The following is a 17229-nucleotide window of genomic DNA, read 5'->3' as shown; positions in this document are numbered from 1 at the left end:
TAGTGATACCAGAAGGTCAAAGATTTTACTTTTGCATCTCAATGGTTCACCATTCATCATTCTTTGATGGTTGACCCCCAGGAATGTGTACCAAAGGAACAGAATACTTTGCTTTTTTGCACAGTACTTGCAAAGGAAACATTTCCATTTAGCTCAGTTGTCACTGTGGAAACTGTGGTCATGGTAAGCAGCTGGCTGAAATGCACACAGAGTTTGCATGACTGAAGCTTTTCTCTTTGAACTGAAAATTTTGTAAAATATTTTATTGTGTTTGAAATGGTGCAACAGACAGGGCAGAAAAGGACTGTTATGATCTCATTTATGGAATTATTTCCTGTATGCACAGTCATTTTTTTTCTTGTGTAGCCTTTCAATACATTTTGTTTGTCATAGTAAACAAGTTTTCATGTGGCTTGATTGCAGACGAAAAGAGCATTTTTGATTAAAAATCCCAGAGATTACTTTATTACCCATATCTCACACAAACAGGCTGACAGAAATCAGTTACTATTTTTCTTAACTTGCATTGCCATCACCTTTGTCCATCTTAACTCCTGTCTGCCTTTTCTCATCACTACTCCTTTTTCTTACTCTCTACTGCGTTCACTCGGCCTTCCAGGCGCCTCAGTCGATCCTCCACAACAAAAGACTTTTCAGAGCTCGAAGTGAGCAGCGTCAAAAAGACGCATACCAGCACTAAGCCAGCCAGTCGAACTGCCGTGGTGTCTGCGGACGCTTGCTTATCAGTCACTATCAGTCCAAAAAACCAGAGTCCCAAGACAGTTTTGATAATCCAGAAGACCTGCTTTATCACACCAATCAGCAGACGCAGACAGATGGACAGCAACCAGTAGCCAATGAGGGCCACCAGACCCCACTGGGCGACGGCTGTCACACCCTCTGGAGTGAAGTGGGGCAGTTTCAGTGTAGCTGTGGAGGGAGGAAATCCAGCTTAGCCGTGTTGTTAAAAAGAATAAAGCTTGAAAATACTTTCTGTTACACAGGAAGCAACAAGAGCAAACACTTACAATTAAAAAGGAGTGGCTTACAAATTGCCCGGAGGGAGAGGCAAGTCTGCATATTTTCAATTGCATTTTTTATTGCCATGGATTCAACTTTACGTGAGCACACACACACACACACACACACATAGGGGCTCATCCTGCTACCCACCATCAAATCCAGTGACTCTGAGGATCTCTGTGACGTAAACAGCGATGACATTCAGGCCGCTGGCAGCTCCTTCGGCCAGGAATCGGATCACCATCTCAAAAAACTGGAGTGGTGTGCAAGGAGGGTGGAGACATGCTTTACATTTGTTATTACACAAGGCCACAATTAAGTAACATGGCATTCTGGCCAGACTGAAAACCATGCAGAGAGACGACAAAAGACAATGTGCAGGCAGTGTGATTCATAATGCTGACAGGAGCAGCTGGTACAAACTCACTGATCGCATTCAGCTGGGAACTTTAATAGCCCATATGAGCGGCATCTTAAGATATAAGATGTGCCGACTTGGACAAACAGCTGTGCGTGCTGGTGACAGCTGGACAGCACCCCTCTCTATTCCTGTGCACCCTCCACCCCCGACTCACAAAACGACACACACACAGAGTAAACAGACACAGTACTGCAAGGTCAAGGGGAGCCCAGCGAGTTGGACGCATATCTAATCTGCACCTGTTGCACTACACAAGGCCACAAACTTAAGAACTTCATGTCAGTGTCTGTGTAACTCATAAACAGGTGTAATAACCTTCTATTGGTTTTGATTTCCAAAACTTTTAAATAACTGTAAAATTGGCCTTATTCACTTATTACACTATTATACCAAAGATTTTGCTCTTTTACACTGATTTTACTGGGAACTATCAGCACAGCGTCCAGATCTTTTGTTTAGCTTAAATCTGAAGTTGCAGAAACAGGCTTTATTTTCAGTTTGACTGCATGCGGGAAGTTAACTCACACATTCAGACACACTAGGTGATTCATGGTGAACTACTAATGCACAATGAGGTTTCCACACATGCACAAAAGCTCACAAGTAAAGTGAGCCCTTACATGCAAATACCACTGTACTGAAACACACAGCTTCTCTACTCTCGGCGCTATATGGTGTGACACGACATGACACGACATGGGGCTAAACTGAACCAAGTGAGTGGGCTCTGTTTAAGGCACCATGTCAGGGCAGCACGATGGAAACACTCAGGAATGTTGCTTACCATGGCCAACGTACTGACGTTCTCCTGACCAAGCAATGACTCAAGAAACAACACTGCACTCTGAGGGAAAAGGGAGCCACCAGTAGTAGAAGGAGCAGGGAGGCGGAGATGAGTGTGTGGAAGAGTGCGAAGGGGTGAGGAGAAGACAGGAAAATGAGGGCAGAGAAGATGATGGGGGATCAGGAAGGGAGATTATCAAGTTGAAGAGCACATGGAGAGGAATGCGTGTGTAGAGGGTGAAGCGATGGGTGGAGAAAGGTTAAAGACAAAGGTTGGAGCTTTCAGAATTAGTAATCGGGTACAGTTAAGCACTGAGCGAGAATACTGAGAGAATAGTGAAGTTAGACCACCGCATTTTAACAATTCAAATCTACTTCCTGCAAGGAGGAAAAGAGTGTTATCCCGCGGTGCAACCCCCTCCCCCTCCCCCCCCCTCTTTACCTCAGCAGCTGATCGTATCACGCTGGTTCCCACTAACGACTCCGCGTACCGGTGGATCTCCTGGCAGGTTCCCGTGAAAACGGTACGCAGGGTAACCACCGATGGGCTGTCCGCCTTGGCCTGCTCAGCACGAGTTTCGGCTCCAGCCCAGGCCACCGTCAAGCCGAGAGCCAACACACAGATAGTAAGCAAAACCCGAGCCATGGCACATCCACTGCGCTCTCAGCCCAGACGCACGGAGTCACTGAAAGGAGGTTTGAGAACAATGGGGGGAAAATGTGCCAAGTGAACGCGCACAGGTTCACGTTGCAGCTCAGAGCAGGTTGAGCAGCTCGTGTTCAGTGACTCAGACAGAAAATCAAAGACTTAAAAATGGCTTCTGTTGGGAGCATTCGCTGACTGCACACCGCGTTTTAAATCAACATGTAGCACCAACAGGCAGAAGGACAGGCAGCAGAAGGCGCACGCTTTTAAAAATAAAAATAATAATAAGACATTCAAGTGTAAAATTTGAAATTCAGATAAAACACAGGTTTAAAAATCCTTTCGGTTTCAGGATAATATTATTACTATTAGTGTTTAATTATAAACTCTGGCAGCACTGCAAAAAATATCCAATCCTGGAACTCTGCGCTCCCCAAGGACGCTCCAGCTATATTTGGTAAGAAACTGTTAAAGGATTAGATCCAGCAGCGATAGAGATATGAGATCACCAGTCAAAACGTAACGGAAAGTTACAGTTAAAAACAACAACAAAAAAACTCCCGCAGTGTATGAATCCAAAAGTGGTTTGTTTCCTGGGCAGATCTGCAAGAAAACGACCGAAACTCTGAGTGTGAGCTGGCCACGAGTCTCCTAAAGCCTCTTATTTCAGCACTGAGCCCCACAGCGATCGAGTTTGGTGCTCCTTTGTCTCTGAACTTGCATCAAAATGCACTTCTGTGATGGATTATGTTGCATAACATTTAAAGAGTGAGAGAGCGAGAGAGAAAAATCCCTTCTTGCCACCGTTCCCGTTCGGCACTCCCTTCCTTCCAGCGTTTCTAACGACCGTTTCCAGCATGCAAACACGTCTGGGGCTTCGGGGAGGAGGAGCAGAGGGAGGAAAGAGCTCCGCTGAGCAGGGATAAACAGAGATTTGCACACTGGGACTTGTATTTTAATGCTGCAGGATCAAGCGTTAAGACTTCACATGGTTTTAATAATAAAAAAAACGAAGAAGAAGCGGAACAGTTTTCATGTCATTTTAATAACTAGCAGAACAGCAATTATACAGCACCAAGTCAGCTTGTTTCAGGGCAGCACTGAGCAAAAACAGGCAGATAAAAAAAAAAAAAGAATGAAAAAGAAACAATGGCATTCACAGTGTACATACACACCAACATCCACAGCACTGCTGTTTCTCTGATAACTGGTTTAATGGGCTGCTTTCAAATAAGTGCACACAAACAAGTCTCTGTCTGCACCAGCATTAAAAAAAGTTAATTAGTGGACACTGGATGAGAGAAGCTTCGGTTATTGTTAAAATAAAACAACAACAACAACAAAAACTTCAAAGCATCACTGCGGCCCACACAAAGCTGAAATCATCGACTGTCTCCTCACCAACAGTCTCTTGCACATCAGAGTGTAAGGGAAGTACATAATTGGAGGAGGGGGCACGTGAGTGCCGTGCTGAGCCTTTTCCCCAGGCAGTGTCTCTACTCCAGCTCATCTCGCTGACCCGCTTCCTCACGAGTTTAGCTGCGTGGCTTTTAGCCGATGTAGATGCGATGGAAGTCGTTGGCCCCGAAGGCCGCGTTGCATTTGGGGCACTTCCTCTGGCGTGTGTCGTAGCGCGTCTTAACGCACTCGAAGCAGAAGACGTGGAAGCACTTTGTCAGCACAGCATCCTTCACCCGGGAGTTGCAGCACGGACATGTAAGACGTGCCTGTAGAGAGAGAGAGAGCGTGAGAGAGAGAGAGAGAGAGAAGGAACGGTTTGAACAATACACTGAAAAGACATTTTCTCTCTCGACTGAATGGTTCCTAATGAGTGGAAGTGAATATCTAGGGCAGGAGTGAAGCCATCAAACCAGACTTAACACTCAACCACTCTCTTAGAAGAACAGAAATCCTGTAAAGCAGGTGTGTATCACCAAAGACTCAGATCATAATTATATGTACAGCCTCTGGGGATAAGTCTGGAAAAATGTGATCACAGGCCTATAGGAATCTGAAATTTGAGCAAGTCTGTTTTCTAACAGATCCAATGAATTCCAGTTGTTCTATTCTGTCCTCATAAAGACTCTGATCACACTCCCAAAAACACACTCAGCTATAACACCTGTCAGTGTATTTGTTTATGGATTTTGCTTGCAGCCATGAGACATTACTTATGTGTAACAGGATCTGCTTGTATTTTTTCCCACAGTTGGTGAGACTGTAGTTTGATCTCAGATGTTTTTCAGCATTAGAATCATAAAGTTATCAATGGTCATCAGATTTAAAGCTGGACTGTTTCAGAGTTAGAGGAGAAACTCTGCCACAAGGTTAGCCTCATTTTGTCTTTATAGTAAATAGGAAGTTATAGCTAGCAACCTGTGAGCTCAGATTAGCACAAAGACTGAACACATGGGGAACAGAAGCACAGGAGTTTGTTGCTGTGCTTTATCTTGCTTGAGACCGCTAACTTCCCAGAGTGTCTAAAAGACATAACCTCCTGCGAATGCTGCAATTTCTACACTAAAGATGCAATACACACATCACTGAACTTTAAGTGTTCTGGCAGACTCATCGGATCACCTTCGTCGAGAGCCAGGCTAGTCTGCTGCAAGACTTTATGCCAAGCTGAGGGTCTGGCTGGAGGCCCCAACTCCTAATTTAGCAGCAATAATTCATCTACTTTAAAACTATCCAAGACATCAAATAAATGTTTTTTTCCAAAATGTCTAAATATTCTTGTGAGACTTTGTGTCTTCCCGCATTGTAAAGTGTATAGTTGTTTTGTTGACTTTGTGACAGCTGATTTTTTTTAAAAAGTTTAAAATGAACAAACACTCTAAACTCAGTGCTGTGACTGAATGAAAACGGTTACCTTCTGTACCACCTAAACCCACCTTATAATCATTTATTTCTTCATTTAGAATATCGTCTCCATTGCTGATTTTCTCGGCTGGCTTCTTGGCCTTCTCAATCTTTCTCCTCAGTTTGGAAATGTCCTCCTGGAAAAAACACAATGGGGAGATGTAACGGCTGTAAGTGAAAGGAGACACTCCCTATATTTTGGGCTCATCTAACAACAAACTTTATGACTATAATAGTCTTATAGCCCTTTTGTACTGACTCGACTGGACTTTTCAGGGGTTTCCATTAGGTCATTTTTAATATCTGCTCAGCTGGGTTCCAAGCAATCTAAGGCGATCCAAAAATGTGACATCAACATACTGCATGCTGCTGATTGGCCAGTCAGCGGCATCACTTAAAGAGTCATGAGAGCAACTCTTTCAAAAAACACTGTTCAAACCACCGGGTGCAGATGTTTACCGTTGATTTAGCAGCAGGTATACACTCGCTTCGACGTCCTTCACTTTTGTGCCGCTTTTTGTCGCAGCTGCGTTGCTATAACAACACCTTAAGGTGCTACTCGATCGCAATGGAAAACGATCAAAGCCGAGTCGAGTCCCATAGAGTAAGTACTCGTGGAAAAGAGACTATAAAGTGGCATTAACAGTCATGTGAGAAGTTTTCACCGTTTCATTGGAGGGGAAACAAAATGGAAATATTGGAATTATAGAGGAAACAAATCCAATTAGGAATTAGAAAATATGTTGTGTATTCTGAGAAAATGTCATCTTGAAAGTCTTATGACAGAAAATTAAATTGTTTTAAATCCAATTTAGATTTCTGGTACAATCTGATACAGGAGAGCTGTGGAGGATCAACATGTATGGCTGTTTTCAGCAGTATAGTTAAAATTTAAAGTCTGTAATCCCAGTGCATATGATTATTAGGGGTGCAACGATACACAAAATTCACGGTTCGGTTCGGTTCGATACTTTGGTGTCACGGTTCGATATTTTTTCGATACAAAAAAAATGTTCATGCCTTTTTATTAATTTGTCATTTATTAAATTTTCACGGCACATTCTGCACCACATCTCTGTGCGTTCATCATTTGTTTGAAGCCAGCTCACCTCCTGCAACCACTTTTCCGAGAATACGTGCTTCTTTCGTGGTTCGGACTCCTTCTGACATTTCTTTGGAGGTGGAGGAACATCACAGTAATTGCTTAAAGGAGCTTCTTCGACATCTTTAAGAGTTCTAAACAAATGTCTGTCCTCCTCCTGAAAATCTTATGTACGCAAACACGCGTTGCAACTTCTTATCTTGTGCGGGTTTTTATTTTGACAGCGAATGCGCACCTGCGGACCATGCAGCCCTGGTTATTTAGCTCGTCATATTGCAGCCACAGAAATTATTTTGTCCATGAAACCATAAAGCTGCACTTTCTTTTTTCCTTATAGTCTGATTTGTCATAACCTTTCCGTTTTGTGGTAAGCTTTTCTTTGGCTGTCACTTCTTCACCCTGACCTGTCTTATTTGGCTCAGCAGAACTAAAATATATATCCTGCTGCTTTTACACACGCACTTACATAACGCTCAGCGATTCTCTGCGCGATCAACCTCTCACATGTTTAAGCTGCGGGAGATTTCAGTTGTCATGTTTGCATAGTAAGCTAACGATTGATAAGACGATGTCAGAGGAATTGGTGCGCAAATTATCATCACTCACCAATCAGTACTGTCGCTTTCTATACACAGTTCACGCGATTGCAAAGTGAAAGCAAAAAACAAGCGCAAATTCAAACGCGATTTCAGTATGTCACATATTGACAGTGGCCGATGCCAATGACATAATTACCCAGCTACATTTCCGAAAGAATGCAAAAGCATTGACATATATTTTTCCTTCCTACGATAGGCCGACGGGCAGGGCAGAGATAGATTTTGGTAGCCCGACTGGAAAAAAGCCCCAGGACGTCGGGCTAGCGATTTTGCGAGCCCTGTATCTGATTGAGGAATCACTCATCTTTGGAAAAGAGAGTTTATTATGGAGAAATGTCTCTTTCCAAAATAAAAGCTATACTATACGCTTCTTCTGGGCTATATTCTCAGCAGCATATTAAACATATCAGGTCCCCATAAGGAGAATCATGTGCTAACGGCTGTCTAAATGACTCGGGTAAAGTTTGTAGCATGCCTGCTTGTTTTTGTCTGCTTCCACTTGTCTTTGCACTAGGATGATGTCGGAGTAAATGTGCAGTCATATTGGTTGTGTTCCCACTAGTGCTGTCAGCGTTAATCTGAAATGACATTAACGTCACAACACGGCAAATCTCCGTTAACGAGCTACCGCGGATCACCTCATGAGTGGGGCTGGAAGACGTCAACACATTAACGAGCTAACTGCGCTAACACACTAGTTCCCACCAATTGAGCATTGCTGGCACATCCAACATACTGTTTTACTTTTGTCCATGACGCGCTTACCTTCAGGGTCATACATCACATGAAAACCAAAATAGTTCCAAACGCCAGATCTGAATGAGGGTGGGGGAGGTTCAATTTGCCATGTTGCAACTAGCCTAGCTTCTGTCTCGCTAGCTTGCCCTGCGCTCAGTGAATCTGTGTTCTAGTGATGTTCGATTCGTGAACGAATCGTTCAATACTCGAGAATCACTTTACTGACTCGTGAATCATGATTCACAAGCCCAACTGACTCGTGAATCATGATTCACAAGCCCAACTGACTCACTGACTCATCCCTGTTTCTGTTAGCAAACTAATTCGCTTAGTAGAAATATATCTAGCTTATAATTAAAATTGTGGGGGGGAAACAACAGCCAGTTTCTTAACAAAAGCATTTCTGCTCTGAACTGGAAGAAAAAACCCTGAGTAGAAGCTCACATCAAGAAAATAGCTCCTCAGTTCACAGTAGCATCGCTCTGCTAACATGCTAACAGCACATTTGAGCTACTCACCCCCTCCCTTCCTGTGCTGAATCGTAAGCGTAAGCAAATCACTCAGGACTCGCTCACCCCCTCCCTCCTGTGCTGAATCATAGAGCGAACGAATCACTCAGGACTCACTAACCCCCTACCTCCTGTGCTGAATCATAGAGCGAACGAATCACTCAGGACTCACTAACCCCCTCCCTCCTGTGCTGAATCGTAAGCGTAAGCGAATCACTCAGGACTCGCTCACCCCCTCCCTCCTGTGCTGAATCATAGAGCGAGCGAACGAATCACTCACTCACCCCCTCCCTCCTGGCTCACAGCTTCTTCTTCTTCTTGGTTGGCAACCAATGTTAAGGTGCATTACCGCCCCCTGGCTCACAGCTCAGTGGACATTTAGATGAGAAAATATATATTTAACACATTTAAGGAAAATACTAATAAAATACAAATAAACAAAATAAATGTTTATTAAGCAATTTTGATAGGAAATTGCTTAATTTTAGAAATGTTTTTGCTCTTTTTTGCTCTATAAAATAGTTGTTGTTTTTTTAGAATCATTCATCTTAGCAGTGGGATTTACATGAAAAGAGAAACAAATTAAGTTTGAGTGAAAATGTAAATTTTTTGCACTCTCTGGTCAACTGACTCAGTGAATCAAATGACTCAAATAACCCGATTCACTTTGGTGAGTGACTCATTAAAACTCGATTCAGTAAAAAGAATCAAATTTACCATCACTACTGTGTTCGACTACTCCGCCTAGGCTGCAATGTCGAGCGCAGATCCACTGAGCGCTCAACACAGACAGCATCGTCAGAAGGAAAGTTGATAAAATAAATTAAAAATGTTGTATCGTTCGATACATATGCGTACCGAACCGAAAGCACTGTATCGAACGGTTCGATATCGATACGAGTATCGTTGCACCCCTAATGATTATGTGATGGCATTTCAAACTGCCGTGTTTACTGAAACTTGGTGATTTGCGTACCTGTGCCCGTCGCGCATTGAAGGACTCCTTTTCCCTGGAGATGCTGTTCTCAACGACTTCCTCTCTGACCAGGTTGAGCCTCTGCTGAACCTGCTCCAGCTGAGTTCGCACCTCCTCCGAAAGCAAAGCCGACTCCTGAGCCTGAAGGAGGATGAGAGCTGTCAGTGGGAAAATTCTAATCCCATGCACTCCACTGTGCACACACAGTACACCATGTGAAAGTGATTTTAGTTATTATTTACTTTAACTATGTACATCTAAATAGCATTAAAGCATAAATTCCTTAATAGCAGCTCATTTTGTAGCTCTGATTCTGCCCTCTTAGGGAAATTTGATTTACAGCCTAGTCACAGGGAATTTTATCACATTATTTAAGCTTTACATATGATCAAGCACAATATAAAGACACTTTCTACTGAGCTGAACCGGCTCTCCAGTGAAAGATGTATTGTTAGAAGCCTGCAGCTAAAAATCAATAGACGAGATCTGACTGCTCACAACAGTTTATGAAGAAATCAAGCATTGGTGTGTTCTCCTCCTCCCCTTTATGTAGGAGGGCAACGCCTACATCAGTATCATCTGAGTGCTCGATAACATTTAGGATGAGCTGGTATATGAAATAAACAATAAAGATCATAAAATTTCCCTGGGGCAAATGTGCGCAGGGGTTCGTCAGGAAGTGATATGACAGTTTTGATGTCAGCAGTGCCTCCACTCTCCAGGACACTGAGCAGATAAACCACAGAAGGTCTATAAGGTGCTGATTGCTGATCCATTCAAACACTGTGCAACTGTTGTTTGTTAAAAGTTGTTTATCTGTAAGGCTCTTGGATTTTTTGGCACACCTTGAGAAGGCAACATAACAACCTCAAAAACTGACTGCTCAGCTCAACAGGCTGGGCCTCCGATGGACTTCTGTTTCCTTCGAGGTCAGGTCAGACGAAACAGAAGGCATCACGGTGAGTAGCCATTCGGAGTGGTTGCTATCCCTGGACAAGCAGGTTTTCTCCTGCCCGTCACCTTGGCTTTAATCCCCTTCATACTGAACAATATGTTACCTTGCGTTTATTCATGTCCAGGGCTTGTGTTCGAAGTGCCAGCTCCCTCTCAGCAGTGTTGATGGTGCCCTGCAGGAGGCGCTCCTTCTCCTCAAGCTTCCTCACCACCTGCAGCTGGGCATCGACCTGTAAGGTACAGCGCAAACAACGATTTCAAGAAATCCCTTTTATTTAAAAAAAAAAAAAAAAAGAAAAAGAAGAAGAACAAAGCAGGAAACTGTTCAGCAGAAACTGTTTTACCATGTTTGTTACAAACCACTATGATGCACAGCACATTAAAAGAAAGTAATTGACTATATTTAATTAGTAATTAGCAATTAATCTATGCATGAGGAACCAGCGTGGTGGGGGGCGCACATGGGTGCTGCAGTCGCCTTGTGCTTCACCTGAGTTTTTAAAGTAAGTAGCTGGTCGGCGAGCTCCTCCTTCTCCTCTTTCAGCAGCTTGTGGATCTGGTTGGACTTGATTCGCTCGCTCATCAGCTTAAAGTTGGCGTCGTCTTTTTCTCTGAGCTGCTGCATCAGGCGGATGTTCTGTTCCTGCATGTCCTCAAAAGCCTGGCCCGTCACGTCCATCTCGCTCAGCAGAGCGTCTTCCTCCTACAGGAGGAGGCGAGAGTGTTGGAAGAAAAGAACCAGGCAGAGGTATTTAAGAGTTAATTATGAGGTCACGCACCTGTTTAGCTATGGACAGCTTCTTGTTGAGGATGTCGATCTGCTCCTCCACAGAACGGATCTTCCTCAGAGCCTCTTCATCAGCCATTTTCTTGCCCTCCCTCCTCTCCCTCTCCTCCAGCTCCCTCAGCCTCTGCCGCAGCTCCTCTGCCTGAAACCAGGACATTTATACGGGAAGCCCAAAGCACATTACTATCTGCTTCCATCCATCCATGTAAAAAAAATACATAAAAATCAAGCCAGAAACATCTTAGTGGACCAAATAGATTCACTTCCACTACTTTGCTGATCATGTTAACAAAACGCCTGCATTGTGCAGCGCTGATCACCTCAGACTTGGTCTTCTTCTCTGCAGCCATGAGCTGGACCTTGTCCCTCTGCTCCTTGGGTGCTGAGCGGTACATGTCCAACAGCAGCTTCATCTCCCGCTGGGACTCCTGGGCTTTCCTGCACAACCACAGTGAGAATCTTTAACAAAACTATCAAATAAAAGAACACACAACACACAGTCAAAGGAGTTTCTCAAACTATGCCAGCTTCATATACAACAAAAAGACCGTTCACCCATGTTTTATATGTCAACATTCTTTGTTTACCTGCTGTATAATGAAGAGCTCATCATTTAGTGAGTGCTACTGCTGTTGATTCAAAGAATCACATGACGTTTGCAGCCTGAAGCTGACCCGCAGAACAAAAGATCCACAACAACAATGAAAGTAAACATGTTTCCACCGTACTCTGACAACTGTGACATATGAAGCATATATATAATACTATAATATGAAAATATGAACACAAAGGTGTAACACTGAAATCAAGCCCTCCAAAATAAGATTGAGGAAACAAAAAATATGATAATGGACTGTTTGAGTACTTACAGTTTACAAATATTTTTCCAGCTTCCAATATCTTGGTCATATGTCTCTTTATAATGTATAATTTTAATTCATGTGTGTGCAAAAAAAAAAAAAAGAAAAGCAGAAAAAATCCTGCATGGATGAATAATCTCTGACACAGCTTAAAATAAATAAATAAAAATCACTAATGTATCTTACTTGAGTTCTGTGCGGACGATCTTCAGCTGCTCCATCTCCTTCCTCTTTGACCCTCCAACCATAGAGAGACGCTCCCCGGCCAACTCCTCTGCCTGGCTGCTGCTCCCTGGTTTCTCCTTCTCTTCCTTTATCATGCTGCTGCTACTGCTGCTGCTGCTCCCGCTGCTCCGGGTCGGCCTCTCCCTCTCCTTTTCCCTCTCTTTCTCCCTCTCTCGCTCTTTTTCCTCCTTCTTTATAATGTCCTTTTCTTTCTTTTCTTCCTTCTCTTTCTTCTCCTCCTTCTCCTCTTCCTTTATAGTTGCCTCGAGCTCTATACCAGACTCTGTTTTCACTGAGGCACCTGTAGAAAGACGATGCGAGAAAGCCATGGAGGAATTAAACGCTATCTAAAATAAAGCTACATAAAATGAGATCATCTTTTAGAATTAGTTAGCTAAGCTGGGAGTTACCTGTGCTGCTGGGTGTGGAGGAGCCGTTGTCAGGCTCCGTCTTGACCACAGGTTCCCCAGAAACAGCTAGCGTCGATGGAGAAGTTGTTTCCTCCTTCACATCCATCTCTGTGCTGGACTGAGATTGGAGGGGGGCGTTGCCCTTTGAAGCGCGAACCTATGAGGGTAACAGATTGTGCCATCATGTTCTGCTTCACTTCACCCAAAAGATGTGACTGTGAAAGCACGCCATCATTGTTTCATTTCTCTTCTTGCCTCCATCTCACTCACCTGGTTGAGCTCAGCTTGCGCTTCTCTAAGTCTCAACTTGTATTTCACCACCTCTCCCTTCATCTGTTGGTTGTGAGTTTGCAACGTGCTGATCAGGTGTCGCATCTCCCTATTAATGGGACCTGAATGAAGTAAGAGGAAGTCAAGGGTGAAGGTTTTGGTTCAAATACAAATAATGCATCTCATTCACTTTTAATGTCAAAACTTCCATCAGTTACCTGCTTGCTCATTGGCAGCGAGAGTCTGCTCAAATTCGATGCGCAGCATCTCATACTCTTTCCTGACCTGCGCCAGTGTGTCCTCCAACTGAAACACCTCTGTGCGCACCTTCCTCTGCAGAGTCACCTCATCATTCTGCACACAGAGAAGATGAGAGTAAGACGAGGTGTGACGAAGACAAACGAAACCGCCCAAACACACAACCTACCTCCATGTGCTCGAGCTGTCGTAGCCGTGCCGTCCTCGTGGTGTTGAGTCGAGCGCGTGTCTCATCTAACTGAGCCTTGAGGATCAGAGACTCGTTGTAGAGCACAGAAAACTGTGACTGCAGACAGCGATACTCTGCGGTTTCTTTCACCAAGCTTTCAGCTCGGTTCAGCAGCTCCGTCTGAGCAAAACAGAGGTAATGAGAAAAGTCAACAAAACAGAGAGAAAAATATTTGCTGCTGAATAATTTCCATCACATTTTTGGGGTTCATCAGAAAGACTCTGGTGTAAAAACTGACTTTACCTCCTCACATTTCTGTTACACTCATGTGAATCCACTCATTTTTAATTAGCTTCCAGTAAAAAGCATTTTTACACGATGGTAAATTAGTAGTTTAGTTGTTTGGTTTCATGAAAGTGGACTTTAAAAGTGCTCATAAATCACAAGCGACTAAAACGAATGTCAAAACAATGCTGCGTTCAGTGCGAGCACCTTCATGCTGCCGTTCTCCTGCTGAACATTTTGCAGGTCTTGCTCGAGCTTCTGCAGCTCAATGAGACGATTTTCCGCCAGCTCTCTGTTCTCCTCCAGCTCACTGTTCATCTCCTCAAACTGTGTCAGGGAAAAGTACAAAAATGCTCACACTATAGTTTTTTTTGCCGTCCAAAAAGCTGCTCTTTAACTTTAAAAGGAAATCCTACCTTTCTCTTGTTAATAGTGATGGTCCCACACACACTGCTGGCCTCGCCACACACTTTGTAGCCTTTGCTGTTTACCTGGAGTACACAGGAAGTGTTACAACATACAAATAATCTCCGACATTTCCCTGCTTCTAATCAGCCTGCGCTATCCTCACCCTCTCCAGTATTTCGCTCAAGTGTGCGTTCAGTCTGTTTTCCCGCCGGCGGATCTTCTCCATGTCCCACTGCAACTCCTCGATCAAAGCCTGCACCTCGCTGACGCGCTGGTCGGCCTTGTTAGCCGCCCGTGCCAGAAGCCGGGACTAAGCGACACAGAAAAAAACCCAAAGAATTAACTACTGAGAAAAAAATAAAAATAATCAAGTCTTTATGACCAAATCATTCAAGAAGTTTATATTATCTCCAAAACAAGTGTGTTAAAAAGTGTAAAAGTTAGTTGGATCTGAGGATTAATCCAATTCAAGACGCAGTTCATACCTCGCTCGTCATGTGTGAGTACTTCTGTTTGAGGTCCTCCGTCAGCTGTTGAAGCCGCTCGTTTTCACTGGTCAGGAGAGTGTTCAGTTTGGATGCTACCACCCACAGACTGCCCTCTGGAATGAAAAGCAACAGCATCACATTTAAAGAAAACCTGATGCACGCACATTTAATCTCATTGTCTCACTGAAAAACTCTCTTCACAGAAAACGTCAAAACATTGAATCTCACCAGCTCCAGAGTCCAACTCAGCCTTGAGCTGAGCCACGGTGTTCTTCAGAGATTCATAGATCTCCAGCACACGGGTAGCCTGCTTCTGGCTAGACTCCACCCTCTCCTGAAGCTCTGCCTCCATCTCCTCACTGCTGCTGCTAGCCAGCGTGGCCAGGAAGGAGTTGTTGGTCTCTCCTTGATGGCCTGGATGACAGCCACATAACAGATTCCGTTTTTGTTTTTTTTAACGTCACTGCTTTCAAAGTGATGATTCGTTGGTAAGTTCTGTTCTTACCTCGGTCCTTGGCTCTCTCCTGGTTGGAGTCGCCATCGGGTTCTGGAGTTTCTGGCTTCAGGCTCCGCCCCTCGCCCGTTGGAGATTTCTCAGGCTCACTGCTTGCTTGGTCGTAACGCCTGATGATCAGCCGAATGTTTTCATCAAACTGAAAGAGACCAAACAGCATAATATTTGGATTTTTACATCTTCATACAGAAGATATTTGTTAATGATCATTTTTTGACAGAGGGGTCACCTGGTTCCAGTATCTGTTCAGGATCAGAAGACTGGCATCATCTGTTGCTTGCCGGGTCTCTAATCTCTCAATTCGCTCTCGAAGTTCATCCTCAATCACCTGCACGCAACAAGATAGGAGATCAAAAGCTTTTAGATTAACAAGACAAGAAACAAGTGCAGCCTCTACAGTCTGATGAGTTAGAAAACAACACCGGCGAATGAATTTACCTGTCTTTGATCGAGAGATTCTCCCAACTTTCTGTTCTTAGTCTGGAGAGCTTTGATGTCTTGTTCTTCCTGAAAAAGATTTGATTGAAACATGACTGCACAAAGAAGAAAACTTAGCCACAATACGAGAAGACGGCTGCTAATAGATATATTAAGGGTAGAGTGGATAATAGATGGGGACTCACAGAGTTGGACACCCCTCCCAGTTTAATGACAGTCTCCACCGCGGTGCTCCCTCCGGCCGCGGCGCTGACTCCGGCACCTCCGTCCTCTCCTTCACGCTCCCTGCGCTTCTCTGGCGGCGCACCGGAGGACGAAGGGCCGCTGGGGTCGGCAGGACGCTTTTGCCCCGACATCGTCGGACTCCTGAAACAAACATAGGAATAAAAAATATTCTCATTGTAACCGAAGGAAACTGTGTGTCTCAAATGAAAGTAACTGGGTAAACGACAAAGCCGGCTAGATCAAATGATATCAGGTAACTCTCTCAGTGCTTATTCTGATACTATCTCGCCCAAAGAGATGGGAGGAAGAAAGAAACAAACCCAAATGACCTCGCAACATTTCAATTCACCAACAGTCTGATTAAATGAGTGACTGTAAGGTTAGGAGAACGTTAGCCATTTGCTAACGCCAGCTTTAAATGCCGATCAACTTCATTCTGATCCCGTACTTTGGTGCAACTACTCTGTAATACTGTCAACAACAGCTAAAGCTAACAGAAACCTTACCGCTTTTAACGTTAAGACTTTTAAGCTATTAACTGAATCTGTCTGTGGATGTTGATGTTGCGGCTCCCTGGCTCTCGGAAACGGAAGTTTCCACAGTCATGATGGATTAAAGCTAGCTTGGCAGTGCGCCCCCTGCTGCCACGGAGGGGGCAAATTCACCAAAGCGCCGCGTCCGGCTTCTTCTTCTTTCTCTTTTTTGTGCTTATTGGCGGATGACAAACAACGAACTGGTGCATTGCCGCCACCAATTGGTATGGAGTGTGAACCGAAACCTCACTTAAGGATTCGATCCTATCATGCAAATACGTTTGTTTACGATAATTAAAAATCGCCTGATAACTTTCTAAGTAAATCAACGAAATCCAATTTTATAAAACCATCGTCTTTTCTTTTCTTTCTCCTATCATTTTTGCCATCTCTCCATAATTTTCTGTTTTAATATATTTCTTATGTCTTTTTTTTTTTTTTTTTTCTCTAAAGCTGATAATTAACTCCACTAATCTTTTTCCAGTGGCCTCATTTTCAGCATTATCTGCCACTTCATTTCCCCTGACATCATAACGTGCTGATATCCATAAAAAGTTTATTACTAGTCCCATCATCCTTACTCTGTAGTGTTTGTTGGATTTCTATTGGGATGTCTGGTCTATTTTCTGAATGGATGGCTACTCATGATGAACAGGAATCTGAACAAATTACTGATCTTAATGGTCTTGTGTCTTCAACCCACTGGAGAGCTTCCAAACATCCCGTAATGATGTTTAACACTTTCT

At 43.8% G+C, this 17229-nt stretch overlaps 2 protein-coding genes across 3 annotated transcripts; both read right to left on the bottom strand.

The window, feature by feature from the left end:
* Positions 1–246: 246 nt before the first annotated feature.
* LOC118454762 (uncharacterized) lies at positions 247–3758 on the bottom strand. 2 transcript variants are annotated; one of them, XM_087849640.1, is made up of 4 exons: positions 2670–3758; positions 2229–2288; positions 1174–1276; positions 247–930 (listed from the first exon to the last, which is right to left on the bottom strand). In XM_087849640.1, exons 1-4 carry the CDS (start codon positions 2871–2873, stop codon positions 575–577), a joined length of 723 nt encoding a protein of 240 aa, XP_087705766.1. In that variant the 5' UTR covers positions 2874–3758; the 3' UTR covers positions 247–574. The 2 variants fall into 2 exon arrangements, with proteins under 2 accessions (XP_087705766.1, XP_087705771.1); XM_087849645.1 differs by lacking the exon at positions 2229–2288.
* Positions 3759–3899: 141 nt separating this feature from the next.
* On the bottom strand, positions 3900–16610 carry rnf20 (ring finger protein 20, E3 ubiquitin protein ligase). The gene is made up of 22 exons (XM_006781451.3): positions 16457–16610; positions 15911–16091; positions 15726–15794; positions 15517–15615; positions 15279–15426; positions 15002–15187; positions 14771–14886; positions 14449–14595; positions 14294–14368; positions 14085–14204; positions 13593–13772; positions 13384–13519; positions 13166–13287; positions 12896–13052; positions 12447–12786; positions 11721–11838; positions 11393–11542; positions 11104–11316; positions 10718–10843; positions 9660–9800; positions 5768–5872; positions 3900–4600 (listed from the first exon to the last, which is right to left on the bottom strand). The coding sequence occupies exons 2-22, from the start codon at positions 16079–16081 to the stop codon at positions 4424–4426; spliced, it is 3096 nt and encodes a 1031-aa protein (XP_006781514.1). The 5' UTR covers positions 16082–16091; positions 16457–16610; the 3' UTR covers positions 3900–4423.
* Between the last annotated feature and the right edge of the window lie 619 nt (positions 16611–17229).

Source organism: Neolamprologus brichardi, chromosome 2, assembly GCF_056152115.1.
Source record: "Neolamprologus brichardi isolate AB-2024 chromosome 2, ASM5615211v1, whole genome shotgun sequence".
Taxonomy (NCBI): Eukaryota; Metazoa; Chordata; class Actinopteri; order Cichliformes; family Cichlidae; genus Neolamprologus; species Neolamprologus brichardi.
The sequence above is the reverse complement of the archived record's forward strand: the minus strand, read 5'-3'. Positions and strand labels throughout refer to the sequence as shown.